The sequence below is a fragment of the Schistocerca piceifrons genome, chromosome 8 (genome assembly GCF_021461385.2).
Source record: "Schistocerca piceifrons isolate TAMUIC-IGC-003096 chromosome 8, iqSchPice1.1, whole genome shotgun sequence".
In the NCBI taxonomy this organism is placed as follows: Eukaryota; Metazoa; Arthropoda; class Insecta; order Orthoptera; family Acrididae; genus Schistocerca; species Schistocerca piceifrons.
Window position 1 is genome coordinate 334,581,202 of NC_060145.1, and position 27,494 is coordinate 334,608,695.

At 39.3% G+C, this 27,494-nt stretch overlaps 1 protein-coding gene across 4 annotated transcripts in view; it reads left to right on the forward strand.

The window, feature by feature from the left end:
• LOC124711271 (nucleolar protein of 40 kDa-like) overlaps positions 1-27,494 on the forward strand; it is a 67,045-nt gene that overhangs the window by 34,264 nt on the left and 5,287 nt on the right. For all 4 annotated transcript variants that reach the window (XM_047241255.1, XM_047241252.1, XM_047241254.1 and 1 more), the window contains exons 2-5: positions 10,127-10,285; positions 18,751-18,833; positions 23,012-23,141; positions 23,263-23,394. In XM_047241255.1, coding sequence (XP_047097211.1) covers positions 10,127-10,285; positions 18,751-18,833; positions 23,012-23,141; positions 23,263-23,394 — 504 coding nt within the window. The remainder of the gene's footprint in view (positions 1-10,126; positions 10,286-18,750; positions 18,834-23,011; positions 23,142-23,262; positions 23,395-27,494) is intronic.

Consider the following 27,494-nt stretch of genomic DNA (forward strand, 5'->3'; position numbering starts at 1 on the left):
GTCCTGACAATGGGGAAAAAAAGGAAAAAAAAAACTGTTACAGACGTTATGTAGACAAATTCATACTACTGTGTAAAGGTGACTAAAATAGAAATACTTGAGGTAGCAGCAAGAATGGTGGGATGCATGAAAAATTTACATTCACAGTAGAAGGAAGTATATGTTTTTTGGATTGTAGATTAACTAAAAGAGATGGAAGGCATAAGATTACCATATTTAGGAAGACAAAGGCTACTGACATGATTATAAATGTGAAAACCTATCTGTCTACGAGGCATAAATAGGCATACTTCAGAGCCATGATCAACAGGATTGTAAAACTACCACTCAACCCTAAGATGAAATGGAAAAGTTAAATATGATTAAACAAGTAGCCAGAGCAAACAGGTATGTAATGAACCTTTATAACAAACTAAAAAATGAAAATAAAAATGGGATTTCAAACGAAAGGTACAATTGGTTCTAGGCTACACCACAAGGTTGGTGACAACGGCAACAAATACTTAGAATCTGGAATCTACTAGATCAATTTTCAAGACTGTGGCAAATTTTATATTGGTCAGATGAGAAATAATTGCATGACTTGTTTTGAGAGCATACAATAGCCAAAATAAGAACACTTTCAGTAAACATTTGGATAAAGAAAAACATGTGGCAGCAACATAGAGGATGATATGGAAGTGTTGCATAAGGCATCAAAAGGGCAGTTACTGAATCTACTCAAACAAATGGAAATTTATGTACGCACACAACTGCAACCGGGATTACTGCTGAATGAACAGAATGAGTTTAACTTGGATGCTTATTTTGATGTATTCAAAAAACTACTAGTCTGAGCAGTGTCAAGCATTGCAGCAGTTTGGCAGGCAGTTGTGTGCATCAAACACCAGCAGCGAGGAGAGTGGAACTTCTTCCGCAAGCTCCACCATAGGAAAATAAGAACTTCACACAGAGTATACACTCCAAATGTGTCATCGACTTTCGAGATTTTGATTAATAGCCACTGTTTTGTTAATTTCCCTACAGTTGCAGCTATGTTTCATTGTTTTGTCATACTGAAAGGTGTCAATTCATAAGTCTGATGTTACTTTTAAACTTTTTATTCTGACATTTACATAGTTGTGTCTTGTTTACTTTGCCAGGCTGGGAGATTCCCATTATTGTGTATCATATTTTTTATGTGGAGTTTCAGTATTGATCTGATTCCACATATTGTATGGCAGTTCATGTTTTACTGTCAGATGCTCATTTTGCCATATGAAGTAATTTTAATTAATGACTATGCACACTGCATTTTAATTATTAAATGTACAACACTGGTTACTTGTCTACCATTGCTATAGTGCCCTCAGCTGGACACATCCAGGCCATCACCAGCACTTACTATGTACCTACATATATGGGATTTGATATTTATACCTACATCAGAATATTTTATGGGATGTATGACTGGTATGCATGGCTGTAAATCATGTAAATATCTTTTATTTTTCTTATGTATCACTAAGCCTGTTATAGATTTTGCTTCAGCTAAGTGAACTTGGTTACATTACTGTTTTCTACTTGTAACTGATCTGAAGATTGCAGTAGCTGAAACTGATGATTGTGAATTGTAATATTTGTGTGATCAAAATGGGCCGTTACAAGTAAAGTGAACTGAATTGCTTTATTAGTCTAAACGTTTACTCTATTTTAAGTTGTTATGCAGCCAGGGGCAATTCCAGAAGTCAGTCAGGGGGTTTGGGGGAATGGAATATGGCTTAACAAAAGGAGAGTTGGGATCCTCTGCTGACAAAGTGGTAAAATTTGGTGTTGTTTAAAGTAGTTTTGGTAACTGTTTTGGAATTAAGGGTAAAAAATGGGTATTGATAAATAATAAGATGTGTATTTTAAGTTAAATGATATTTATTGGTTTAGGTAGTAAGCTATTCACCACTCTTATTCTTTTGTTAAAATGTGTTTGAAATACATTGCAACCTATATTGCTACATAATTATAAAAAAAAGATTGCATCTGTTGGAGTAATATATTCGCTGATTTCTTAAGTCATTTTATTCAGTGTAATATGATACTCCATGGGGGGGGGGGGGGGGGCTATAACACTCATAGCCCCTCCCCCCTTTCCGCTGCCCCTGTATGCAGCTGAACTCCAAGTAATTGTACACACTGTTTAATTTGTGTTGTTGTTGTTGTTGTTGTTGTTGTTGTGGTGGTGGTGGTGGTCTTCAGTCCTGAGACTGATTTGATGCAGCTCTCCATGCTACTCTATCCTGTGCAAGATTCTTCATCTCCCAGTACATACTGCAACCTACATCCTTTTGAATCTGCTTAGTGTATTCATCTCTTGGTCTCCCTCTATGATTTTTACCTTCCACGCTGCCCTCCAATACTAAATTGGTGATCCCTTGATGCCTCAGAACACTGTTACAGTCATTGTATACAAGCAACTAGTATTGTCACACCAGGTGCACCCATCCAAGAACTCATTAGAAACATAGAAACTGAAAATGATCAACATATTGTCGCCATAGCCGGAGCCAATAATGTATATAAAAACGACCTCCACAGTGCAACACAAAACCTTAAGGCAATACTAAATTCAACAGAAGAGAGATCAGTTTTTGTAGTCGGAATTCCACATAGGCATGACCTTTCGGAATGGTCGTGAACGTGGAAATCATAAAAGCAAACAGGCAATACTCAAAGATTTGCAGGGCCTACCAAAATGCATATTTTGTAAGTATGGACTCCATGCAAAGAGACTGTTACACGAGACATGGCATGCACCTTAATAACAGAGGCAAGAAGATTCTGTGTCAAAACATCAGCATGATACTGAAAGCATCTGACAACCAAGAAGTAATTGCTGCTCTTCCAGTTCCTTGCTTGACGCAAGCAGAGCCTGAAGAAATGGTTACTTCTATTGCAGGAGTAGAGGTGGAAGCAGCAATTGTAGCTACACACACAACAAACGCTGCAGCAGCAGTACCTACCACACTTCATCTACAGGATTCAACAGCAGCAGAAGATGAAGCAACATCCAAATCTCCACTGTCACCAGTTGCCACAACAATGCCTACAGCAGCAGCAGCAGCAGCAGCAGTACCTATCACACTTCATCAGCAAGATTCAACAGCAGCAGAAGAAGAAGCAACCACCTTATCTCCTCAGTCACCAGATGCCACAACAGTGCCTCCACACACCATAACAGCAGTTCCATCGATTCCTGTAGTAACAGCCCCATCTACAATATCATCACAAGGAGGGAAGGGTAGGCATACAACAGTAGATGTGCTACCACTCCAAGTGAACAATTTTTTAGTAAAAGGCAACAAGAGGCAGAAATCAAAAAGATAAACCCTGAAAAAGGTTTGAAAACCCATCACCATAGTGTTCAGTGTGTAAGCAATAAGAGCATGGATCTTAAAATATGTTACCTTAACGTTCAAGGACTGAAAGATATTTTTTGTCTGAGTGAACATTGGGCTAATGAGAATGAACTTGCAGTTGCCAAATTTGACAGTTTTAGTATAGTAAATAGCTACTGTGGGAAAGAGCACATTAGAGGTGGTGTGGCAATTTATTCCAACCAGTCACTCAATTGTACAATAACCAAACTAGACCTAAATTCCTTGTGTGATGAACAGCACTTTGAAGTTACGGCTATAATCATTAATAGTCATAAGATAATAGTAGTATCCATGTACAGATCACCAAAGGGAAGCATTAACATATTTTTAGAAAAAATGGACATGCTATTGAGTGAATTAAGTAATATTAAATGGCTACACTATGATATTGCAATAGGAGGTGATTTGAATGCTGATTTTGATGTTACTAAATGTAAGTGTAGTGTTGCAGATCTGGAAAACTTACTAAGACAATACAACTTACATCATGTTAATAACAGGCCCACAAGAAACAAAGCATGTTTAGATAACATCTTTGTAAACTTCAAGACCACTGAAAACACATGCGAAGTTGTAGTGTTCCCATTCTCTGACCATGACTCCGTATCTCTAAATTATGCAAGTAAAATTCCCCTCAATAGGAGCAATACAAACAGACCTGTCCCAACAGGTGTGATTACCAGACCCGTAACTGAGGATAAAATTACACATTTCGTAATTCCCTTGCTGACAGAGACTGGTTTGGCCATTGTAGTGTCGATGGACATTACACATCAAGTAATGACCTGCCAGCCAAAATAATATTTGATAGATTTTTTAATGCATTCTTGACCCTATTTAACCATAGTATTCCCATAAAGAAAATCAAAATAATGGACAGCAGCCACAAATCCAGATCTCAAAACAGACAAAATATATGGTACACTAAACAGCTGACAGATCTAAAGAAACAAGTTTTGTTACTGTACAACATATACGATAGTATGAAGTCTGACTGTGCCATATCAGCCTATGTGGAATGCAGGAATGAATACAAAAAAGCCATCCTGCAAGCCAAAAAAACCTACAGTGCCAACAGCATACATAATTCCACCAATAAATGCAAAACTGCTTGGAAAGTAATTAACAGTGCTGCCACAGATACTAAAAAAGACAAAATTAATATCCCACCACAAACACTCAATGAGTTTTTTATTAATTCAGTGAAAGAAATAGGAGACGCAATTATCAAACCAGACATTAGTCCATCAGAGTTACTCTCCCAAAATTGGGGTAGACAGTCACTAAATACAAGCATGCTAACCTTCTCCGAAGTATCGCCTAGATATGTACAAGGGGCCATAAAACAACTGAAATCATCTGATAGCTTAGATATATATGGCATATCATGCAACCTGCTAAAAAAAGTGTGTGACTGCATTCTGTACCCTTTAACCCATTGCATAAACAAGTGCTTACTTGAGGGATATTTTCCTGATGAGTTAAAACTGTCTAGGATCGTCCCAGTATACAAAAAGGGAGATAAAGACTCTCCATCTAGTTACAGGCCTATTTCAATCGTACCCGCATTCTCCAAGGTAATAGAATGCATCATGTACCAACAATTATCATCTCACTTTGAGAATCTAGGAATAATTAATGCTACACAATACGGGTTTAGGAAGAATCTGTCGACCACTGATGCAATCAACACGGTAGTCAGTTACATCGCCGGCCGGAGTGGCCGAGCGGTTCTAGGCGCTACAGTCTGGAACCGCACGAGCACTACGGTCGCAGGTTCGCATCCTGCCTCGGGCATGGATGTGTGTGGTGTCCTTAGGTTAGTTAGGTTTAAGTAGTTCTATGGGACTGATGACCTCAGAAGTTGAGTCCCATAGTGCTCAGAGCTATTTGAACCATTCAGTTACATCCTCAAAGTTTTTGAGAACAAAGGCTTTGCTCAGGTCTCATTCTGTGACCTAAGCAAGGCCTTCGACTGTGTTGAGCACACACCACTACTAGAGAAACTAGAAATCTACGGCATCAAAGGAAACAGTCTCAGACTATTAAAGGCTTATCTCAACAACCATAAACAGGTAGTTTGTGTTGGTAAGGAAATGTCAAACATAGAAAATGTTAAAGTAGGTGTGCCTCAGGGGTCTGTACTGGGGCCCTTTCTGTTTCTGATAATGATCAATGACCTCCCCTCGTTTATTAGATCCACCACTGTATTGTACGCAGATGATACGACTTTTCTTCATAGCAGTAACAATCTTAATGATCTTAAAACCTGTGCTGAAAATACACTCGCTCATGCAGCATATTGGTTCAGAGCAAATGGTTTTACTGCTAAATGAAAATAAAACTCAGCAGATAATCTTCACTCTAAGAGACAAGCCACTATCTGATGACCCTAGTTCTGTTAAATTCCTGGGAGTTATTTAGACTAAAAGTTATCCTGGGGCCAACATGTAAACTATACTAGTAGTAAGCTATCTAGAGTAATTTATTTATTAAGACAACTCAGAAATTGTGTACCTGAAACATACATCAGATCATCTTATTTTGCATTTTTCCAAAGTATAATATCCTATGGCATTATCTTGTGAGGTAACTGTAGTCATATACATGACATCCTATTATTGCAGAAGAAAGCCATTAGGATAATTACAAATTCTTCACAAAAGGCTCACTGAAAACCCTTATTTACTAAACAAAAAATTATGACAGTAATAAACCTCTATATATACAATGTCTTAATCTTTACGAAGAAGATGTGAAATGTAGAGAAAATGTACATTGTTACAACACAAGAAGCATCAAACACATATACACGCCTTACCACAGACTATCAAAATCAATAAATAGCTATGAAGTCACAGGGCACGAACTATTTAATAAGCTGCCACATGCTATACAGGATCTTCCTGAACACACATTCAAAGAAAGACTGCATGAATGGTTTATTGCCCACCCATTCTACGATATCAATGAGTTCTTCAACTGTAAAATGCAGTAATCCAACAGATGACCCACTGTACATTTATTGTAATATAAGCTAAAATATTTCAGTAGTCAATACCTTATCACACTGTATTATAAATTGTAGCTTCATTTGACATTGTCAATTGCTGTAATGGCCTAAAGACAATAAAATCTTTATTATTATTATTATTATTATTATTATTATCATCATGTCCTACGAACCGATCCCTTCTTCTAGTCAAGTTGTGCCACAAACTTCTCTTCTCCCCAATGCTATTCAATACCTCCTCATTAGTTATGTGATCTACTCATCTAATCTTCAGCATTCTTCTGTAGCACCACATTTCGAAAGCTTCTATTTTGTTCTTGTCCAAACTATTTATCATCCATGTTTCACTTCCATACATGGCCACACTCCATACAAATACTTTCAGAAATGACTTCCTGACATTTAAATCTATATTCGATGTTAACAAATTTCTCTTCTTCAGAAACGCTTTCCTTGCCATTGCCAGTCTACATTTTATATCCTCTCTACTTCGACCATCATCAGTTATTTTGCTCCCCAAATAGCAAAACTCCTTTACTACTTTAAGTGTCTCATTTCCTAATCTAATTCCCTCAGCATCACCCGATTTAATTTGACTACATTCCATTATCCTCGTTTTGCTTCTGTTGATGTTCATCTTATACCCTCCTCTCAAGACACTGTCCATTCCGTTCAACTGCTCTTCCAAGTCCTTTGCTATCTCTGACAGAATTACAATGTCATCGGCAAACCTCAAAGTTTTTATTACTTCTCCATGGATTTTAATACCAACTCCAAATTTTTCTTTTGTTTCCTTCACTGTTTGCTCAATATAAAGATTGAATAACATCGGGGATAGGCTACAACCCTGTCTCACTCCCTTCCCAACCACTGCTTCCCTTTCATGCCCCTCGACTCTTATAAATGCCATCTGCTTTCTGTACAAATTGTAAATAGCCTTTCACTCCCTGTATTTTACCTCTGCCACCTTCAGAATTTGAAAGAGAGTATTCCAGTCAACATTGTCAAACCCATTCTCTAAGTCTACAAATGCTAGAAATGTAGGTTTGCCTTTCCTTAATCTAGCTTCTAAGATACGTCGTAGGGTCAGTATTGCCTCACATTTTCCAATATGTCTATGGAATCAAAGCTGATCTTCCCGAGGTTGGCTTCTACTAGTTTTTCCATTCGTCTGTAAAGAATTCGTGTTAGTATTTTGCAGCTGTGGCTTATTAAACTGATTGTTCGGTAATTTTCACATCTGTCAACATCTGCTTTCTTTGGAATTGGAATTATTATATTCTTCTTGAAGTCTGAGGGTATTTCGCCTGTCTCGTACATCTTGCTCACCAGATGGGAGAGTTTTGTCAGGACTGGCTCTCCCAAGGCCGTCAATAGTTCTAATGGAATGTTGTCTACTCGCAGGGCCTTGTTTCGACTCAGGTCTTTCAGTGCTCTGTCAAACTCTTCACGCAGTATCATATCTCCCATTTCATCTTCATCTACATCCTCTTCCATTTCCATAATATTGTCCTCAAGTACATCGCCCTTGTATAGACCCTCTATATACTCCTTCCACCTTTCTGCTTTCCCTTCCTTGCTTAGAACTGGGTTTCCATCTGAGCTCTTGATATTCATACAAGTGGTTCTCTTTTCTCCAAAGATCTCTTTAATTTTCCTGTAGGCAGTATCTATCTTACCCCTAGTGAGATAAGCCTGTACATCCTTACATTTGTCCTCTAGCCATCCCTGCTTAGCCTTTTTGCCTGCTTCATTTACTGCATTTTTATATTTTCTCCTTTCATCAAGTAAATGCAATATTTCTTCTGTTACCCAAGAAGTTCTACTAGCCCTTGTCTTTTTACCTACTTGATCCTCTGCTGCCTTCACTACTTCATCCCTCAAAGTTACCCATTCTTCTTCGACTGTATTTCTTTCCCCCGTTCCTGTCAATTGCTCTCTTATGCTCTCCCTGAAACTCTGTATAACCTCTGGTTTTGTCAGTTTATCCAGGTCCCATCTCCTAAAATTCCCACCTTTTTGCAATTTCTTCAGTTTTAATCTACAGTTCATAACCAATAGATTGTGGTCAGAGTCCACATATTCCCCTGGAAATGTCTTACAATTTAAAACCTGGTTCCTAAATCTCTGTCTTACCATTATATAATCTATCTGATACCTTCTAGTATCTCCAGGATTCTTCCGTGTATACAACCTCCTTTTATGATTCTTGAACCAAGTGTTAGCTATGATTAAGTTATGCGCTGTGCAAAATTCTACCAGGCGGCTTCCTCTTTCATTTCTTAGCCCCAACCCATATTCACTTGCTACGTTTCCTTCTCTTCCTTTTCCTACTCTTGAATTCCAGTCACCCATGACTATTAAATTTTCATCTCCCTTCACTACCTGAATAATTTCTTTTATCTCATCATACATTTCATCAATTTCTTCATCATGGCATATAAACTTGTACTACCGTAACTTCCTGGCAGATTAAAACTGTGTGCCGGACCGAGACTCGAGCTTGGGACCTTTGCCTTTCGGGGGCAAGTGCTCTACCGTACTACTGTAGTAGGCATGGGCTTCGTGTCTATCTTGGCCACAATAATGCGTTTACTATGCTGTTTGTAGTAGCTTACCTGCACTCCTAGTTTTTTATTCATTATTAAACCTACTCCTGCATTACCCCTATTTGATTTTGTATTTATAACCCTGTATTCACCGGACCAAAAGTCTTGTTCCTCGTGCCACCGAACTTCACTAATTCCCACTATATGTAACTTCAAGCTATCCATTTCCCTTTTTTAAATTTTCTAACCTACCTGCCCGATTAAGGGAATGACATTCCACACTCCGATCCATAGAACGCCAGTTTTCTTTCTCCTGATAACGGCGTCCTCCTGAGTAGTCCCCACCCGGAGATCCAAATGGGGGACTATTTTACCTCGGGAATATTTTCCCCAAGAGAACACCATCATCATTTAACCATACAGTAAAGCTGCATGCCCTCAAGAAAAATTACAGCTGTAGTTTCCCCTTGCTTGCAGCCGTTTGCAGTACCAGCACAGCAAGGCCATTTTGGTTTAGTGTTACAAGGCCAGATCAGTCAATCATCCAGACTGTTGCCCCTGCAACTACTGAAAAGGCTACTGCCCCTCTTCAGGAACCACACGTTTGTCTGGCCTCTCAACAGATACCCCTCCGTTGTGGTTGCACCTACGGTACGGCCATCTGTATCGCTGAGACACTCAAGCCTCCCCACCAGCGGCAAGGACCATGGTTCATGGAAGGGGGGGGGTCCTGAAGATCATAATAGGTGTAATAAGTGTAGAGGAGGCACATATCTTGCTGTAGGTGACAAATACCTGATGGTGATTAAGTGATATTTTTAATTACTCCATGGTACAAATATGGTAAGTTTTATATGCACAAGAGAGTATCTTATGCAAAATTGGTATAAAGACGTATGTAAATTATACCCTACTGAAGTTTGGTCCCTCGTAAAAATGAATCAATAGGTCATGCTTAATACATTGGAAGTGAAACTTTTAACATAAGTCTTTGTTTGCTCACACTGAAACAACTTCAGTTCCAGTTAATTGTGCATGAGGTAGAAAGTTCTTAGAATGTAGAGTTTCCCTCATAGTTTGTTCAGAAAGATCAAACCATTTCTTGATTGTGGGACACATTAAATAACTAATAATACACTGTTTTCTCTTTGCAGGTGCGCTCAGTTCATAACTATGGAGCTTTTGTTACTATACCAGGGCGTCGTGACAATGGGCTAATACATCGTAGCCAAATTTCCAAAAGTGCAGTAGATGACGCAAATGATGTGTTACAGCGTGGAGAAAGAGTTTGGTGCAAAGTTATCGGTGTAACGGTGAGGGATTAGAATTATCTCTAATTATTTCCGATTATATATATTTGAGCAAAAATATATGCTCAAGTCTTAATAGTAACATGGAGTCACTCACTAATTTAAAATAAAGAACATTATTTTATTTTTATGTATTTATTAATTTGTTTCAATAACACTATTAAAGTGCAACAGTATAAATAAACACACAGTGGCATTAGACACAGAAGCAGTGAGCCATGTACAGTAGATAAGAGTAAGGGGATCTTCTTGTATAACCAAGACCTGGGTTGCTTCACCATGATCATGAGATCTGTAAATACTTCTGCATATGATTTTTGTAAATTGTGCTGACTTTCTGTCTGGCCCCTGAACCACTTTTTATAAGTTGTGCTCATTGGGCTGTAGACAAGGCTAAACCCAAAAACTATTTAGTCTGAAGGGCAGTGTGTCAATTGTTGACTAGTTTGCTACTTCTGGCTGACAGTATGCTACGTGTAATATTAGTGTAGAAATGCCTTGACTCAGATGTATTGTGTCGCTGTGACTTCAGAACCACAACATCGCTGAAGTGTGAGGTGTGGCAGACTTGAGATAATTCTCATGGAAAACTCTGCTTATAAAACAGATGGATTTGCTATTATTATTATCATTATCATTTGATCACTACCATCATTTATAGACATGGACCTATTTGACACTGCAAACCATATGAAGTGTGAGTTGATTTGAGGTATCAAACTGGCAGACAAAGATTTAAGATATTCATGTAGTAATCAACATATGATTTTTTTAAAAGTCTGTTTCATCTACAAATTATCCCTGTTATTGATATCTTGGGTTACAGATGCTGGAGTTCTTTGAATAATGACATTTGTGGGCATTACAAGTTCTCAGCTGAGTATCTTTGTGTTCAATTCCTAGGTCAATATTGTTTTGTTTGTTGAAGTAAAAAGCCCATAGTTATGAGAAAATGAATGACCTGTTCAGTGCAGTATATGACTTTCTCTCCTATGTGAAAATGTTTTTGACAGAGTGAAAGTAACATGTGTCTGTCATGAACTGCTCAAGTTGTTCCCAAAAAAATGCAGCCTTATTTTTGTACCTGCATGTCAGATATTTCAGTTTTTTCATCGTGTCTCAGTGTGTTACCCAAACCATTCCAGGCAAATGCTAGAGTGATACCTACCAGCAGACAATGTCTGACACTTTCCCTTCTCCTTACTGGTTATTAAGATTTATGGGTATTCTCATTTTCACCAGGAATTTTATAGTTCAAAATGTTGTTATTCTGATTTTTCGTTCCTTGCAAGAAGTACTATTCAGTGATTGATAGCCTTACTGCAAGTTCACAGTAGTGGGCATCTTACATGATGGCCATAGAATACCTAAACAAATACGGCATTAATTTCTTATGAGAGAAGTGTCAAATTTGGAGAATGCTGCTAGGAAATTAATGATGTTGTTCTAGTTTGAGTGCAAAGTCGTCTCTAGGATGGCAGCCATTTCTTTTGCTTTCATACTATCGATAAACATCATAGGTTTGCCTTAAATAAAGGAAAATCTAGTTATTCACTAATGGTTATATGTCTTTCAAAATGAAATCATTGCATACATCACACACCTGCAGATGAGTTCGGGGCCACAACATTGCTGTGATGCCTCTGTTATATTACATCTTCCCTTCTGCCTCTCTAAAAACCTGTGTCAGATGCTGAGATCTAGTAAATAGTGAGGCATTAGTATTATGCTTTACAGATCTGGTGCGAATTTTTTTCCTATGAAAAGTGTTGTATTGTGAATGTCATTGTCATGTAACAGAGGATTTTTTACTTTTTTTGTTAACCCCTACTCTGGGTTTTCTAACCAATTTTTGAATTTTCGATTTTGTAGTATACAATATTTCAGAGGTACATTTTGAATGCTTTTTGAAATAAATGTATTTTAGTTGTCTCTTTTATCTCCTTGGGCAAATTATTATCAAATCTTAATCCTTGATATAAATTGCTGTATTGAGTTCTTAATTTGTTTTTCTTTGGTAAATGAATGGACTCTTGTTCAATAATCATGTATAGAACAGTATGTTATAGAAAAAAAAACATTCAAAACTGTCATAGATAAATTTAGGAAGGAAGGTACACAAGAGTTAACCAGCAAAGATTGTTATTCACTACGTAGGACAGAAATGTAAAAATTTCAGAAAAAGGTATTTACAGCATTTAAGAGCATTGCGAAGCAACAGCACTGATTTCACATTTGCAGATCGCACTCTGACCTCACTTCACATTGTTGAAGGGAACCACCACCCTAGTGTCATAGAAACAGACCTCCAGATCGTAAAACTCAGTAATCATCTGTATCGCTTATTAACAACAGAAGAAAATCACCACATACAAAAAGCTATACACAGGACAAAAAACTCATCAATGATTTATTTATTTATTTCATTCATCCAGGTGTCATCTTACAATGATTAAACAGTAATTGGATATGTAAAAAATCTACTCACCAAGTGGCTGCAGGGGAACACACACACAAAAAGGTTTAACTTTTACAAGCTTTTGGAGTCAGTGGTTCCTTCTGGCAGAAGAGTTGAAGGGGAAGGAAGAGGGGTGAAGGAAAACGACTGGAGAAGTTTAGGAAAAGCAAAGTTTAGAAAAGTCACTCAGACCCCAGGTCTGGTAAGCCTCCCCTGACCTGGTTTCTGGATGACTTTTCTGAACTGTACCCCTTTGTTAACATCGAGTATAGATTTAAGTGTCAGGAAGTCATTTCTGAAAGCATTTGTATGGAGTGTAGCCATGTATGGAAGTGAAACATGGACGATAAATAGTTTGGACAAGAAGAGAATAGAAGCTTTCAAAATGTGGTGCTACAGAAGAATGCTGAAGATTAGATGGGTAGATCACATAACTAATGGTGAAGTATTGAATAGAATTGGGGAGAAGAGGAGTTTGTGGCACAACTTGACAAAAAGAAAGGACCGGTTAGTAGGACATGTTCTGAGGCATCAAGGGATCACAAATTTAGCATTGGAGGGCAGTGTGGAGGGTAAAAATCATAGAGGGAGACCAAGAGATGAATACACTAAGCAGATTCAGAAGGATGTAGGTTGCAGTATGATGTGTCGGCAGCTGGGCCAACACCTTGTAGATCGAGATGGCTGAAAATGCACGCTAGACTAACGCAGACGGGCGTGAAGTACTGGAACAGGCTACGTAATTAATGCTATGAAGAAAAGTACGTAGCTGGATTAATACTTATCTTTAATCAATCATTGTGGTACATCGCTCTTGACGATACACAGGAGACTTTAATTACAATCACTGTAAGGCTAATGGCGCCTTGCTAGTTCGTAGCCATTAACTTAGCTGAAGGCTATTCTGTCTCTTGGCTAATGAGAGAGAAAGGCTTCGTACATCTAGTCGCTAGCTAGGTCGTCCGTACAACTGGGGCGAGTGCTTGTTCGTATCACGAGACCTGCCTTGTGGTGGCGCTAGGTCTGCGATCACACAGTGGCGACACGCGGGTCCGACATGTACTAAATGGACCGCGGCCGATTTAATCTACCACCTAGCAAGTGTGGTGTCTGGCGGTGACACCACACAGTAAGTACTGGGAGATGAAGAAGCTTGCACAGGACAGGGTAGCATGGAGAGCTGCATCAAACCAGTCTCAGGACTGAAGACCACAACAACAACAACCCCTTTCCCTAAACCTCTTCAGTCATTTTCCTTCACCCCTCTTCCTTCCCCTTCAACTCTTCTGCCAGAAGGAGGAGTCACTGCCCCGAAAGCTTGTAAAAGTTAAACCCTTTTGTGTGTGTGTGTGTGTGTGTGTGTGTGTGTGTGTGTTTGTGTTTGTGTTTTTGAAATAAACCACTACCAACAGCATACAGAAAATGTAAATGTGCAGTGAAAAGTATGTCTGAGTCATAGCAATGCAGTAACAGGCACATTTCACCAATGAGCATGAGAAAACATAGGTAGACACTGTTAAAAATCCACAACACACAACATAGTCTATAAATACAAAATAGTTTTCCTATAAATACTAAATAGTTTTCCAACCTCACAAAATTTTACTGGTGTCCACAACAGGTCATTTTAAACATAACAACAAAATCATATTTAGCAGGCAAATAAAAACCAAGTACAACTCAAGACAGGTCAAGTGCAGCAACGGTAAGCATAAAAGAGGGGCATATGCCACTATTTTACCAGAATGCGAAGAGATTTTTTCTCCATGCCTTATATTGTCTGTAAAGGCTTTGTTTTTAAGAATAAAACCGGTCTTAATATACTCTCCTGAGGAACACCTAGGTTAGTATATTTTAGGTTTGAAAAATGCTTCACTAAATGTTTATCATCACCTGAAGGGTGGCTATCTGTACCTTTTGTGGCTTATTTTCCAGGTATCACTGGAACCATTCATTAACTGTTCTTCTTTATCTATGTTTCTAGTTTGGTATTATTTTATGGCCAGCAGTCGCAAAAGCCTTGGACAGGTCTATAAGTATACCTGTAACAGTCACCTCTGCAATGACTGCAACTTAGCAGCAGTACTTTTTCTTTCTACCATTAGTGACGTGTTTAGTTTCCCTCAACATTTAAGTCTCCTGCACATTTCATACTTCTGCTTGATACTTTTCTTCAGTCAAGCCTGGCAGCTGGAACCTCTTTCTGGTACTTACAACAAAACTGTCAGATTGTTTCCCCTCATCTTCCCCTAACCCCCATCCTGACATAGTACAAGGCGCCATTTCTCAGCCACCCATTGCTAGACTTCATTCTCAGTAACTCCTTCCATCTGTGACTGAATGGCAACAAATCACCTTTCATGCTCTTTGATCAAGCTATTCCTGCTGCATATCTTGCAGCTTTAAGATAGGGCATTTGTAATTTCCCCCATGTTCTCCATACTACAGTCACCCTCACAATGAATCTCGCAGTTTCCACTCATGGTCAAAATAAATAATTACACAAAAAAACTGGAGTGCTAAAAAAGATGAATGCTTGTGAAATGTGTTATGTTTATTCAACTGTGAGTGCATGCCAACTTCTGAGAATGTTATAAGTTCATTATGAATGAAAGTTCAGTGACATCAGCTGTACATATGTAAACAAAATGCTAATGAAATAATTTGAATAAGAACACTTGTACAAATTTTTATATTTCTCTCTTTCCTTCAGAATTTGTTTACTAGTTGTAAGAGGGAATATATGTTGTCTCAAATGCCCCATAATTTATTACATCAGTCAGTGAGCAGTAATATAGTAACCTATATTGAAAGTAAATTCCTTTAGTACATCTCAACAACATTTTAATCTTTTTGGAACATAAACAAAAGTGCTACTTGATAACTAAAGAAATTCTCATTGTGAGGACAATAGGGTGTCCCTTATTTTGCTCTCCATTTTTCTTTCTTTTCCCTCTAAAAATTTTATGCTCATTCATTAAATGTTTTTTACTTCATTAGATATACTCTGGAAAAAAAATGTCGTCTCAATACAATGACGTTGACCCATGCTGACTAGAGCAAAAAATTTTAATATTGGGAATTTTCAGTTTTATAGCTTTTAGTCAGTGTCAAAGTTATAGATGACTGTCTAAAATCAAAAATATATTTTTGCTTTTTAGGGAGTGTTTAATACTCTTGGGGCTAGATGTGTTTAGTATTCCTGAGAATATTTTCTTTCCAGAGTTTCTTCCCTGCAATCAGGATACAGTCTTCGATGTTCTTGAACACTACACAATACAGATTCCTTTTGCTTCTTGTCTACAGTTAATAGTCTATGAAAATCTTGCATTAATTTAATACACCTTAGACATTAGCAGCTTTTAAATCCTTAACTATCCTCTTAGCATCTGAATATGAAGTGATGCTCATCCATGTTGAAGAGAATTCTTGAATAGAACTAGTGTCCATAATCTTCAGGCAAGAGAACAGGCCACAGCTGTTGTGCGACATGAAGTCTGCTAATGTGTTCTCTGAAAATGAGATGAGAGTGAATTGGAAGATGTAAATTAATGAATTAAATATATGGCAATCAGAATAATATTAAACTTACCACATAATGGTCCATCCAATTCTCCACAAAAAGAAATATATCTCACTTCCATTTCTATATTATCTCTGTCCAAATTTGCTACCATTTCAGTTTTTGTTTGTCCGTTTACTTCATCATCAAAGAGCAATAAGAAAGATAAGTGTTCTGATAAATACCACAAATGATGACTAAATTTCCTTACAGCTGCTTTTAAAATTCTGGAATATTATCTTTTCATATTATGTAAGATATTTTAAGAGATCCAGATGAGGAGCTCTCACACCTCCACTGCACTAACGCCATGGATTGACATAAACATTTACAATGAAAAGAGAGGCATCTGAGTCCATTTTTATTTTCAGTGGAGAGGTCAAGTTGTGATCTTAGCAGAAACATTTTAAATAATAAATTGGTCTTGCCACATATCTTGTTCGATGCGTTGCTCCAGGAGCATACATTTTCAGTTTTTTGTTGTTGTTGGTTTCTTTTCCCTCCAAAGTCTCCTCCCAAAAATACTACACAGACCTCTATGAGTTCACAACCAGCTGTTACTGTTAGTTTCTCTAATTCAATTTCTTAAAAGTCTAGCATCACCTTAATTTCTGATTCATTAAAAAAAAAAGACAATCTTTTTGTCGGTGTGAAAATTACTGACACTGATGATGACTTTCCCGTTTTCTCTCAAATGTGTTAACTGATATGTCATGACTGCTTATTGCATCATGTACTTCATATTCAAATACAAGTTCATGTATGTGATGATGGAATGGGAAATACATGAACACTCTGTCCATTTTGTGCATGCACCATTAACATAGCCAGTATTTGAGGTAGCTGTGTCACTGCAGAGAACTTGTACACTATCTTCAATACCCCAATATATTAATGCATTCCAAATAGCATTTTTACCAGAACCATTCTGTACTTCTGTAACACAGTGAACTGTTCACTGTCCCCAAAGGTAACAATACTGTAAGTTAAAAGGAAGGTCAGCGTTCGCCGTAATATTGATGGTTTATTGATAGCAAAATCGATTTTCAATCACATAGTGATCATCTTCTGTGCTGTGGTGTAAAAATTAAACTCATAGGCACTGGTATCAACTTATTATCAGTAACCACAGCACTGAAGATGATCACTATGTGATTGAAAATCGATTTTGCTATCAATAAATCATCAATATTACGGCCAACGCTGACCTTCCTTTAATTTAACATATATGGTCGTTGTGCACAGAGCACTCCATGTAGTCGCCAATCAATGACTGTAAGTATTTTCCTTTTGAGTCCCTGACATTTAATGCTGGCAACAAACTCACCATCACCAATGTCAATTTCATATAAATTTGAAAATGCCTTATCTGAGTCTTCTAACAATGGAAAATCCAGGATGGCATGTAACAATATCATGAAAAGAATACATGCTACTAACATATAGTAGAGATGCTGAGTCACAGATAGGCACAACAAAAAGACTGAGCTTTCGGCCAACAAGGCATTCAATGGAAATAACGCAAGTGTGTGTTTTGTGTTGTTTTGTCTATTTCCAATGAGGGCTTTGTTCGCCAAAAGCTCACTTTCTGACAGTCTCTCTCTCTCTCTCTCTCTCTCTCTCTCTCTCTCTCTCTCTCTCTCTCTCTCTCTCTCTTTTTTTTCCCCAGCACAGCATCTCCATTATTTGATTTTTCAGATGATGATGATAAAGAAGAAGATAAAAGGCAGAAAATGTAGTTTTTTGTTCTTCTGCCTTGTCTTGTCTTCCAGTTTTTCTGCCATGGTCTTTCGATCCATTCCTGGACAATAGTCTTTGCACCCTGGCTCCCTGTGTTGAAATAAGAACATCCTATTTTTTTTTGTGTGTGTGTGTGTGTGTGTGTGTGTGTGTGTGTGTGCGGGCGCATGCGTGCGTGCTTGTGGGAAATCTTGCTTTCTACCAAAATATAATGCACTTGCAAACCACAAGATTAGCATTCTCAGTAATTGTTAATTGTTCATCCCATATGTTATAAAATAAAACTTCCAGCACTTGTGTGCTTGATAGTAATTTATGTCCAGTTATTTGGTCTTTTATATCTCCTATCAAAAAAACACACATTCCCTGGCATCGCGTCATTGATGTGACATCCTAGATAGTGACTGGAAAATATGTGTGATATGATTGGTAACAAATAAACCATTGACCGATAAGCTGAGGTGACTTCAGTGCAGTATCTGTGAACAGTGTGAAAGGTCATGTTCCTCATGGGAGTTCGTGCTAGAGTTGGCATGGGTTACAATCCTCTGTTCGCAATAAAATTTTCTGCAGACTTGTTTTAGAGTCATTCAAAGAATGTTGGAGGGACAGTGCTCAAAAATATTGAAATCCAAAAATAAGGGACACCCAAATGGATAGCCATAATTTAATTGTTGCTTCTAATTTATATCTATTTTGCTCATATAGGATGAAAAGAAAATTTCCTTGTCAATGAAAGTGGTGGATCAGGGTACTGGAAAGGATTTAGACCCAAATGGAGTTCAGATTCAGTAAGTATGGGTATAGCATAATGTTAATAAATCACAGATCAATAGATTATTGCAGCATTTTGAATTTTTACTGTCTGAAGACAGTAATACCTCTGTGTGTAATTGCAGATATTTGTTTCATGAGTGCAGAAATACAGCTACACTTTGTGATCGAAAGTATAAGGGACACCCCCCAAAAACATGTGTTTTTCATATTAGGTGCATTGTGCTGCCACCTACTCCATTTCAGTGACCTCAGTACTCATTAGACATTGTGAGAGAGCAGGATGGGGCACTCCGCAGAACTCACGGACTTCAAACGTGGTCAGGTGATTGGGTGTCACTTGTGTCATACGTCTGTATGCGAGATTTCCACATGCCCAAACATCCCTAGGTCCACTGTTTCTGATGTGATAGTAAAATGGAAACGTGAAGGGACACATACAGCACAAAAGTGTACAGGCCGACCTTGTCTGTTGACTGACAGAAACCGCCGACAGTTGAAGAGGGTCATAATCTGTAATAGGCAGACATATATGCAGACCATCACACAGGAATTCCAAATTGCATCAGGATCCACTGCAAGTACTGTGACACTTAGATGGGAGGTGAGAATACTTGGATTTCACGGTCGATCGGCTGCTCATAAGCCACACATCACGTCGGTAAATGCCAAACGATGCCTCGCTTGATGTAAGGAGCATAAACATTGGGCGATTGAACAGTGGAAAAACATTTTGTGGAGTGATGAATCACGGTAAACGATGTAGCGATCCAATGGCAGGGTGTGGGTATGAAGAATGCCCAGTGAATGTCATCTGCCAGTGTGTGTAGTGCCAACAGTAAAATTCAGAGGGGCTTGCACTCCTTGTTGTTTTGCGTAGCACTATCACAGCACAGCGCTGCATTGATGTCTTAAGCACCTTCTTGCTTTTCACTGTTGAAGAGCAATTTGGGATGGCGATTGCGTCTTTCAACATGATTGAGCACCTGTTCATAATTCACGGCCTGTGGCGGAATTCTTACACGACAGTAACATCCCTGTAATGGACTGGCCTGCACAGAGTCCTGACTTGAATCCTATAGAACACCTTTGGGATGTTTTGGAATGCCAACTTCGTGCCAGGCCTCACCGACTGACATTGATACCTCTCCTCAGTGCAGCACTCCGTGAAGAATTGGCTGCCATTCCCCAAGGAACCTTCCAGCACCTGATTGAAGCGAGAGTGGAAGCTGTCGTCAAGGCTAAGGGTGGTCCATCACCATATTGAATTCCAGCATTATTGATGGAGGGCACCACGAACTTGTAAGTCATTTTCAGACAGGTGTCCAGATACTTCTGATCACATGGTGTATATATATAGGGTGATTTTTTTCCCACCGTGTACAAACTCTAGGGATTGATCGATGCGTGGATACGGAACAGAAAAGGTTTAATGAACTTATGTCTGTAAATGTATGGTTTCTATGCTCTATTTATTCAATCATCCTTTGTTACAGAGGCTGTGGGCTACTTGCACTATACCATGCAGTCACAGTTACAATATGCATGGTTTCCTCCTAGAGGATGAACTGGTTCCTCATACATAATGCGCTAATGCCCTCTCCTGCTGTAGTAACTGGTGATGTGTCCAGTTCACTTTTTTGCTGACTCACCTTGTAGTGGCTGTGATACAGTGTTTTACACAATCGTTTTGTATTTGAATCAAAAGCTTGCCAACATTGTGTTTACTTACGGGAAGGTAATGGCAACAGGTGGCGGGCAGCAAGGTTGTATCAGAAGACCTACTCCCAGTGACAACCACCACAGCATTCAATGTTTCCAACAGTGTTTCGTCATTTGTCTGAGTCAGGGTTGTTTCAGGAAACAGGAAATCATGAAGAATGTACCTGAAATGTTTGGACACCAGACTTGGAGCAAAATGTGACTATCACTGTGGAAGGTGACTGCCATGTCAGTACCAGGCAGTTGGCCGGCCGGTACAGGGTAAGCCAGATAACGAAGTGGAACATTCTCCATGAAAATTGTTGCAATCCTTCTCACTTACAACATGCACAGGGCGCACTAGCAACAAACTTTGCATATTGGGAACAGTTTTGTCGCTGGTTTCTTCACCAGGCAACCGTGATTCTGGGATTTGTGTCATCCAATCATATTCACAGATGAGGCGACCTTTATGTGGAGCGGTATCTTCATCTTTCATAACAGTCATTTGTGGTATAGTATCCAGAACCCCCATGGTATGGTGACAGTGAATCATCAGCATTGTTCCAGCCAGAATGTGTGGGCCAGGATAATTGGTGATTGTATTTTGGGACCAGTCTTCCTACCACATTGCCTAACAGGCCGGAAACTGTTGGCATTTCTTGTGGATGTTTTTGCCTCCACCGCTGGAAGAAGTGCCATTGGTGATTCGAAGGGCTGTGTGGCTGCTACATGGTAGTGCTCCAGTCCATTTCGCCAATAATGTTCGGACACATCTGTAATGTGTCTTCCCTGGTCAATGGATCAGCGAGGGGGTCCAGTTGCATGGCCTGCTCATTCACCAGATATCAACCCCTGCAATTTCTGGTTATTGGGTCATTTCAAAAGTATCATGTATGCAGAGCCCGTTCCAGATGTGGAGACACTGGAGCAGCATATTCATGCTGCCTTTGACACTGTTTGGATGCAGCATGGCCAATGTGAATGTGTGAGACAGAACATGCTACAGTGCGTACACGCATGCATTGAGGAACATGGAAGCCATTTTCAATACATACTATAACAGTGGCTGCATGGAACAATGTGTATTATACCGCAGTCTCTGTAACAATGTATGATTGAATAAATGGTCTCTAGTGTGGAAACCATGCATTTCCAGACAAGTTCATTAGACCTTTTTTGTTCTGTATCCCCTCATCAATCAATCCCTAGTACATGATTCTGCATATTTCCATGTGGTAAGCAGCTTTTGCTCTATGAAGATGGCTGAAAGGTATACAGCCGAAATATTAGAAGAAGAAGCAGAATTTATGCGGCTGCATTCCCGAAACTTAATGGAGCAGCTTTTGCCATACTTCGTACCTTAATCACCTGTTGTAGTCTCTCTCCAATTGTTCTCTTTGAATGCTAATGCATTTGTGACTGGTGGTACAGATACCAGTTTTATTTTTTCCTCTCAATTACTACAGAGGAAAATCACATACAAAAATTTCATTTTTGTGAACGTATTTCTTAAAGTATACAGCCTCTTATGCAGCAGTCTGAATGTGAGTTTGGCTTACTGATTTTCCCTGCTGACACCCTACATTGTCCTGTACTTTATTAGTTTCTGACTGTACATGTTCCACACCAGCATGTTTTCATTTGAATAATAATAATAATAATAATAATAATAATAATAACAACAACAACAATAACAAAATGCACAAGAGATAGTAATGGTTAGTCGCTAATGTTAACCTATCAGAGACAAGTTACTTGTAAAAACTGCCATATCATGTATTAACAGTAAGTGGCTGGATTCGTAAGCAGCTGTCCACTGATATGACCATAAACTTGAAAACTTGAACAATCAGCTGCAGATTAAGCTGTTTAGCACATTTTCAACTACAATATCTGTTTCACAACCTGTGTGACTCGGATCATCCCCTCTTCTTCCAGCTCTCCCCACAAATATTGACAATGTCCCTTAACTGTGCAAGCAGAGCTGTCCCACACAAATATTCTTTGGTCCTATAATTCTCTTGGTCTTAAACTGTATTACTCCCCCCCCCCCCCCCCCTCCCTCCCTCTCCCCCACCTATCTATTCACATTTCTTAGCCCTCTGAGTATACCAGCCTATTACTTTTGTAAATGAATAGGTTTGTGTATCCTCCTCTACTATGTTTTCTCAGCAGTTCCTCTTTACCATGTCTCTGCACTGGTTTGCATCTGGGTTGCCTTTCTGTACCTCTACATTCCTTTTCTTTTCTGTCATTGTACCTTGTTTCCTGAGCCCTCACTCTTCTGATCCTTTCGCCTCATTCAGATTCAAATGAAGTACCTCAATGTGGCAAGTATTCATTCTAATGAGGCTGCAATACCAGAAAAATGTAATGTGTGTGTGTGTGTGTGTGTGTGTGTGTGTGTGTGTGTGTGTGTGTGTGTTTAGAATAGAAACATATTTTCATGGCTGTTGCATTTTATAAAAGTTTAAACTTATTCTACTACCAGCCAAGACGAACTCAAAAGAAAGTCCTTCGACCCGTCTTCAAGGAGAAAAGTTATTGAACTTGAAGCAGTGTTAAAGACAACGTGTACAAAATGTGGTACTTACGGACATTTAGCAAAAGATTGCTTCAAGGTAAGAACTATTCATAGACTGCTCTAGCAATTTCTTGGCATTCTGCTGCTACAAACAAGTGCATAATTTCTCTCTTAATATTTATATAGTAAATTCTTTAAATATGCATTCAATTTTATAGAGTCCAGATGGGAAAACCTATGAGCTTTTGCCAGATGATGACGATGATGATGATGTGCCCGGTGTACTTGCTCAGCTAGCTGAAGAGGCACAGAAAACAAAGCATAGTAAGAAAGCAAAGAAAATTAAAAAGGTAACACACTATGAAATCTCTTCAATGATTAATAACACCTACAAGTTGTAGTGTAGAAAAAGCTTTTATTTATACAATAATGCTTGTTTAATTTCAATGAAAATGCCAATGCTCTTTCATATTGTCACGTCGAAACCACAGTCAATTCCAAATCAGAAGTCAGGGTCCTCAGTGAAGTACAACACTTACAAGTAACCTGGATGGAGAGTGCAGCTATTTATATAAACATCAAATATTATAGTGTGTTGATGTTTTTTCACAAACATCAAATATTCCAGATATGGTAAATACTAAATAACAAATAATTGTTGACAGTCGGTTTTGAACTGAACTGGTGACCCGCATCACATTAGCCAATGATGCTAACCACTCCACCATAATGCATGCACCACAGTCATGGCAGTATATAATGGCTCTCGTAATTGTACTGTATGTAAAATGGTCTCCCCTGCAGCTACTATTCTCTAAGATTCCTAAACACATGCATAACACAGTCTATAGTTCAAAATAAAAGTTACATTTATATTATCGTATGTTATAATCGGTTTAACTAAGATTCTATGAAGAAACTTGATGCATCAGAATCAGCAATTACAATTCACCATCTACAAGCATATATTTTTCATTGAGGTCTTTAAAGAAAACAACACCCTTTTCACTTTGTTCGGCCAATTGAGTCTCTCAAGTCCCCCCCCCCCCCCTCAACAGCATCACTGTTGGCATACAGGTTCCCCAACCACTTGGTTATGGTGAATTTACCATTATTTGCCCAGAAACCAACTGATCTATCTCCTGTATGAAATACCACCACCAGTCTCCAAAGTCCAGTAGCTATCCTGGACGGTACAAATGTATCAGCATTTTGTTGCATCATCGTATTTGACTGGAAGGTCTCGTGGTCTAAGGTTTTATCTTGGTTGGCTATTATGTGTATGCCATGCTTGATGGATGTTCTTCTGATATTGAACCCAGCAGCAAAAGAGGTGTGATGTAGAGATGCACAGATATGGGGCAGGGGGGTGTATATTTTAAGTTGTGGAGGCCATTATGTGATCTTTGGAGGGGCCTAGGGTTTTAAAGATTTCCTGCACATAGTATTGATGGAATGAATGGGGATATGAAGAAAAGTTTTTTGCATTTGTGTGTTGACGCAGGCCCTTTGCCACTGTAGTGGAACTTTTGTCTGCTGGGATGGTAATTGTAGTGGTCTGACTTCAGATCACAGATGGCACAGGATTTAGCTGGAATAGGATTTGAGGTTTCAAAGAAGTTCGTAGGAAAGTTTGCAGGACAGTGTTGGAAATGTAGATCTCCTGACATCCCTGGAGATTATAGTGTTAAGAGGACAGGAGGAGTATTATTTTGGAATTGGAAATGTTCTGGCATGCTTTAATTCTCACTCTGATGTTTGTGGATCAGTGCATAGTGGTCAGGTAGTGGTTCCAGTTAAGTGTCCAAGTGACTGTGAAGATATCTTCAACTAGGACAGTGGTGTAAAATTTAGCTATGGAAACGAAGGTTAGGCCTTTCAATGGAACGTGTGTCAAGAGCTGAGAGGAAGTTGGATGAAAGGTTTGGGTTCGAATTGTTGTTTTTGTACATAATTATAACTTTGATACGGTGAGAAAGCTGGAGGTGCACCAAGCCGGTTCTGATTGCTATGGTGGTCCGGAGTGTGAAAGAAAGCACTGTTGATTGCTGTTTGTAATTGTTATAGCAGTCATACACCCACTATACGACCAACATGGCATATGCTGCTTCATGGAGAATTATTCTGTAAATGCCAACACACCAAGTGCTTAATTATTTTCTCTTCTTGTTAGTGAGATATAACTAAAATGGAGTGGAATTGAGCTTTTTCTAGGTAATTTTGCCGTGCTATATTAAAACTATGTTGTAGTTCATTGCCATTGTATTATAGCACTTTGCGTTGGGGTCATTAATTTAAGTCTTCGTCAGTCTCGGTCTCACTCATGCTTTTTGCGCACAGTGTGTCCCTGAATATTGCATCTATATTCTCAAGAACATAAATGAGAACATCAAGACAGAAGTTTTAAGCCCTGCAGGTATTGGCGAAGAATTTGAGGGTATTGGCAAAGAATTTGAGGGAAGGCTGAGGTCCATCAAGGATCTGCTTCAAGCCACTGCTATTCAATCTGGCCATGAACTTGTGTCACAGAGAATCTACAGAAACCAACTCCATGTAAACTTTTATGTGCTGATGACATAATTCTAATAACAAAAACTCTACTAGAAATTCAATATTATCTTAATGTTTGGTGTACATTGCTAGAACATAGAGGATTTAGAGTAAGTAGGACCAACAGAGTATAAGTATTGCAACTTATCAAGAACAACCCCCAGTTTGAAACCACAACTTCATGAAGACAATGCCCTCATATCATTAACCGATCATTTCAAGTACCCTGAATCAGTAATAACATCCACAGCTACTGTTTATAAAGACATTGAAAACCTGGGTGGTTAAACTGGAGGTACTAATAGGATTTATCTGCAATGCGAAAATGCCTATTGTCACATGCATCTCCTATCCCATCAAAGCAGCCACGTGGTCTACAAATTAAGCTGCAACCACTGTGCTGCCTTCTAAGTGTGCATCACAGCTACTAAGCTGTCAGTCCACATGAATGGCCACTGACAAATTGTCACTAAGAGGAAGTTATTGAAATCACCCAGTTGCTGAACGTACTGCTCAAGAAGAAGTGATTCACTTCAGCGATTGCTTCACAGCCTGTGCCAGGTGAGAACTCTCCCTACAACAGATCCTTCATACCCATAACCCCCAAGGCCTCAACCTTCACGAGTCTGACATTCTGGCCCGATGCGTTTGACAGCCTGCTAGAACATATGGGCCCAGATGACAGGTGCCATGCAATCCTCCTAATCCAGAATGAGATTTTCACACTGCAGTGAAGTGAGCACTGATATGAAACTTCCTGGCAGATTAAAACTGTGTGCCGCACTGAGACTTGAGACCTTTGCCTTTCGCGGGCAAGTGCTCTACCATCTGAGCTACCCAAGCACGACTCATGCCCCATCCTCACAGCTTCACTTCTGCCAGTACCTCTTCTCCTACCTTCCAAACTTTACAGAAGCTCTCCTGCGAACCTTGCAGAACTAGCACTCCTGAAATAAAGGATATTGCTTGGCCACAGCCAGGGGGATGTTTCCAGAATGAGATTTTCACTCTGCAGCGGAGTGTGCTCTGATATGAAACTTCCTGGCAGATTAAAACTGTGTGCCGCACTGAGACTTGAGACCTTTGCCTTTCGCGGGCAAGTGCTCTACCATCTGAGCTACCCAAGCACGACTCATGCCCCATCCTCACAGCTTCACTTCTGCCAGTACCTCTTCTCCTACCTTCCAAACTTTACAGAAGCTCTCCTGCGAACCTTGCAGAACTAGCACTCCTGAAATAAAGGATATTGCTTGGCCACAGCCAGGGGGATGTTTCCAGAATGAGATTTTCACTCTGCAGCGGAGTGTGCTCTGATATGAAACTTCCTGGCAGATTAAAACTGTGTGCCGGACTGAGACTCGAACTCAGGACCTTTGCCTTTCGCGGGGCAAGTGCTCTACCATCTGAGCTACCCAAGCACAACTGACGCCTCGTCCTCACAGCTTCTGTAAAGTTTGGAAGGTAGGAAATGAGATACTGGCAGAAGTGAAGCTGTGAGGACGGAGCATGAGTCGTGCTTGGGTAGTTCAGATGGCAGAGCACTTGACCGCGAAAGGCAAAGGTCCTGAGTTCGAGTCTCGGTCCGGCACACAGTTTTAATCTGCCAGGAAGTTTCACTGCTCCTAATATTTGCAAGCAATGCTGTCACTGTCTTAGTAATAGCCGCAGGCCGTGCCACACATTTCAGGTTATTGAAATCTGCAGTCATACTATAAAGTCAGCAGCACTGGGATCCAGAACTCAGTCATGTTTGGCTGCACTTACTTTCACTCCTTGTTTGCAGCATTGCTTGGCTTCACGTATTGCTGTGTTGATGTTTTCGATTTGGTTTAAACCTGGCCTTGTCATTCTGTCATTTTGTCTTGTTGTCCTTAGTGGTTTTCTGGAACTCACTGTTTGA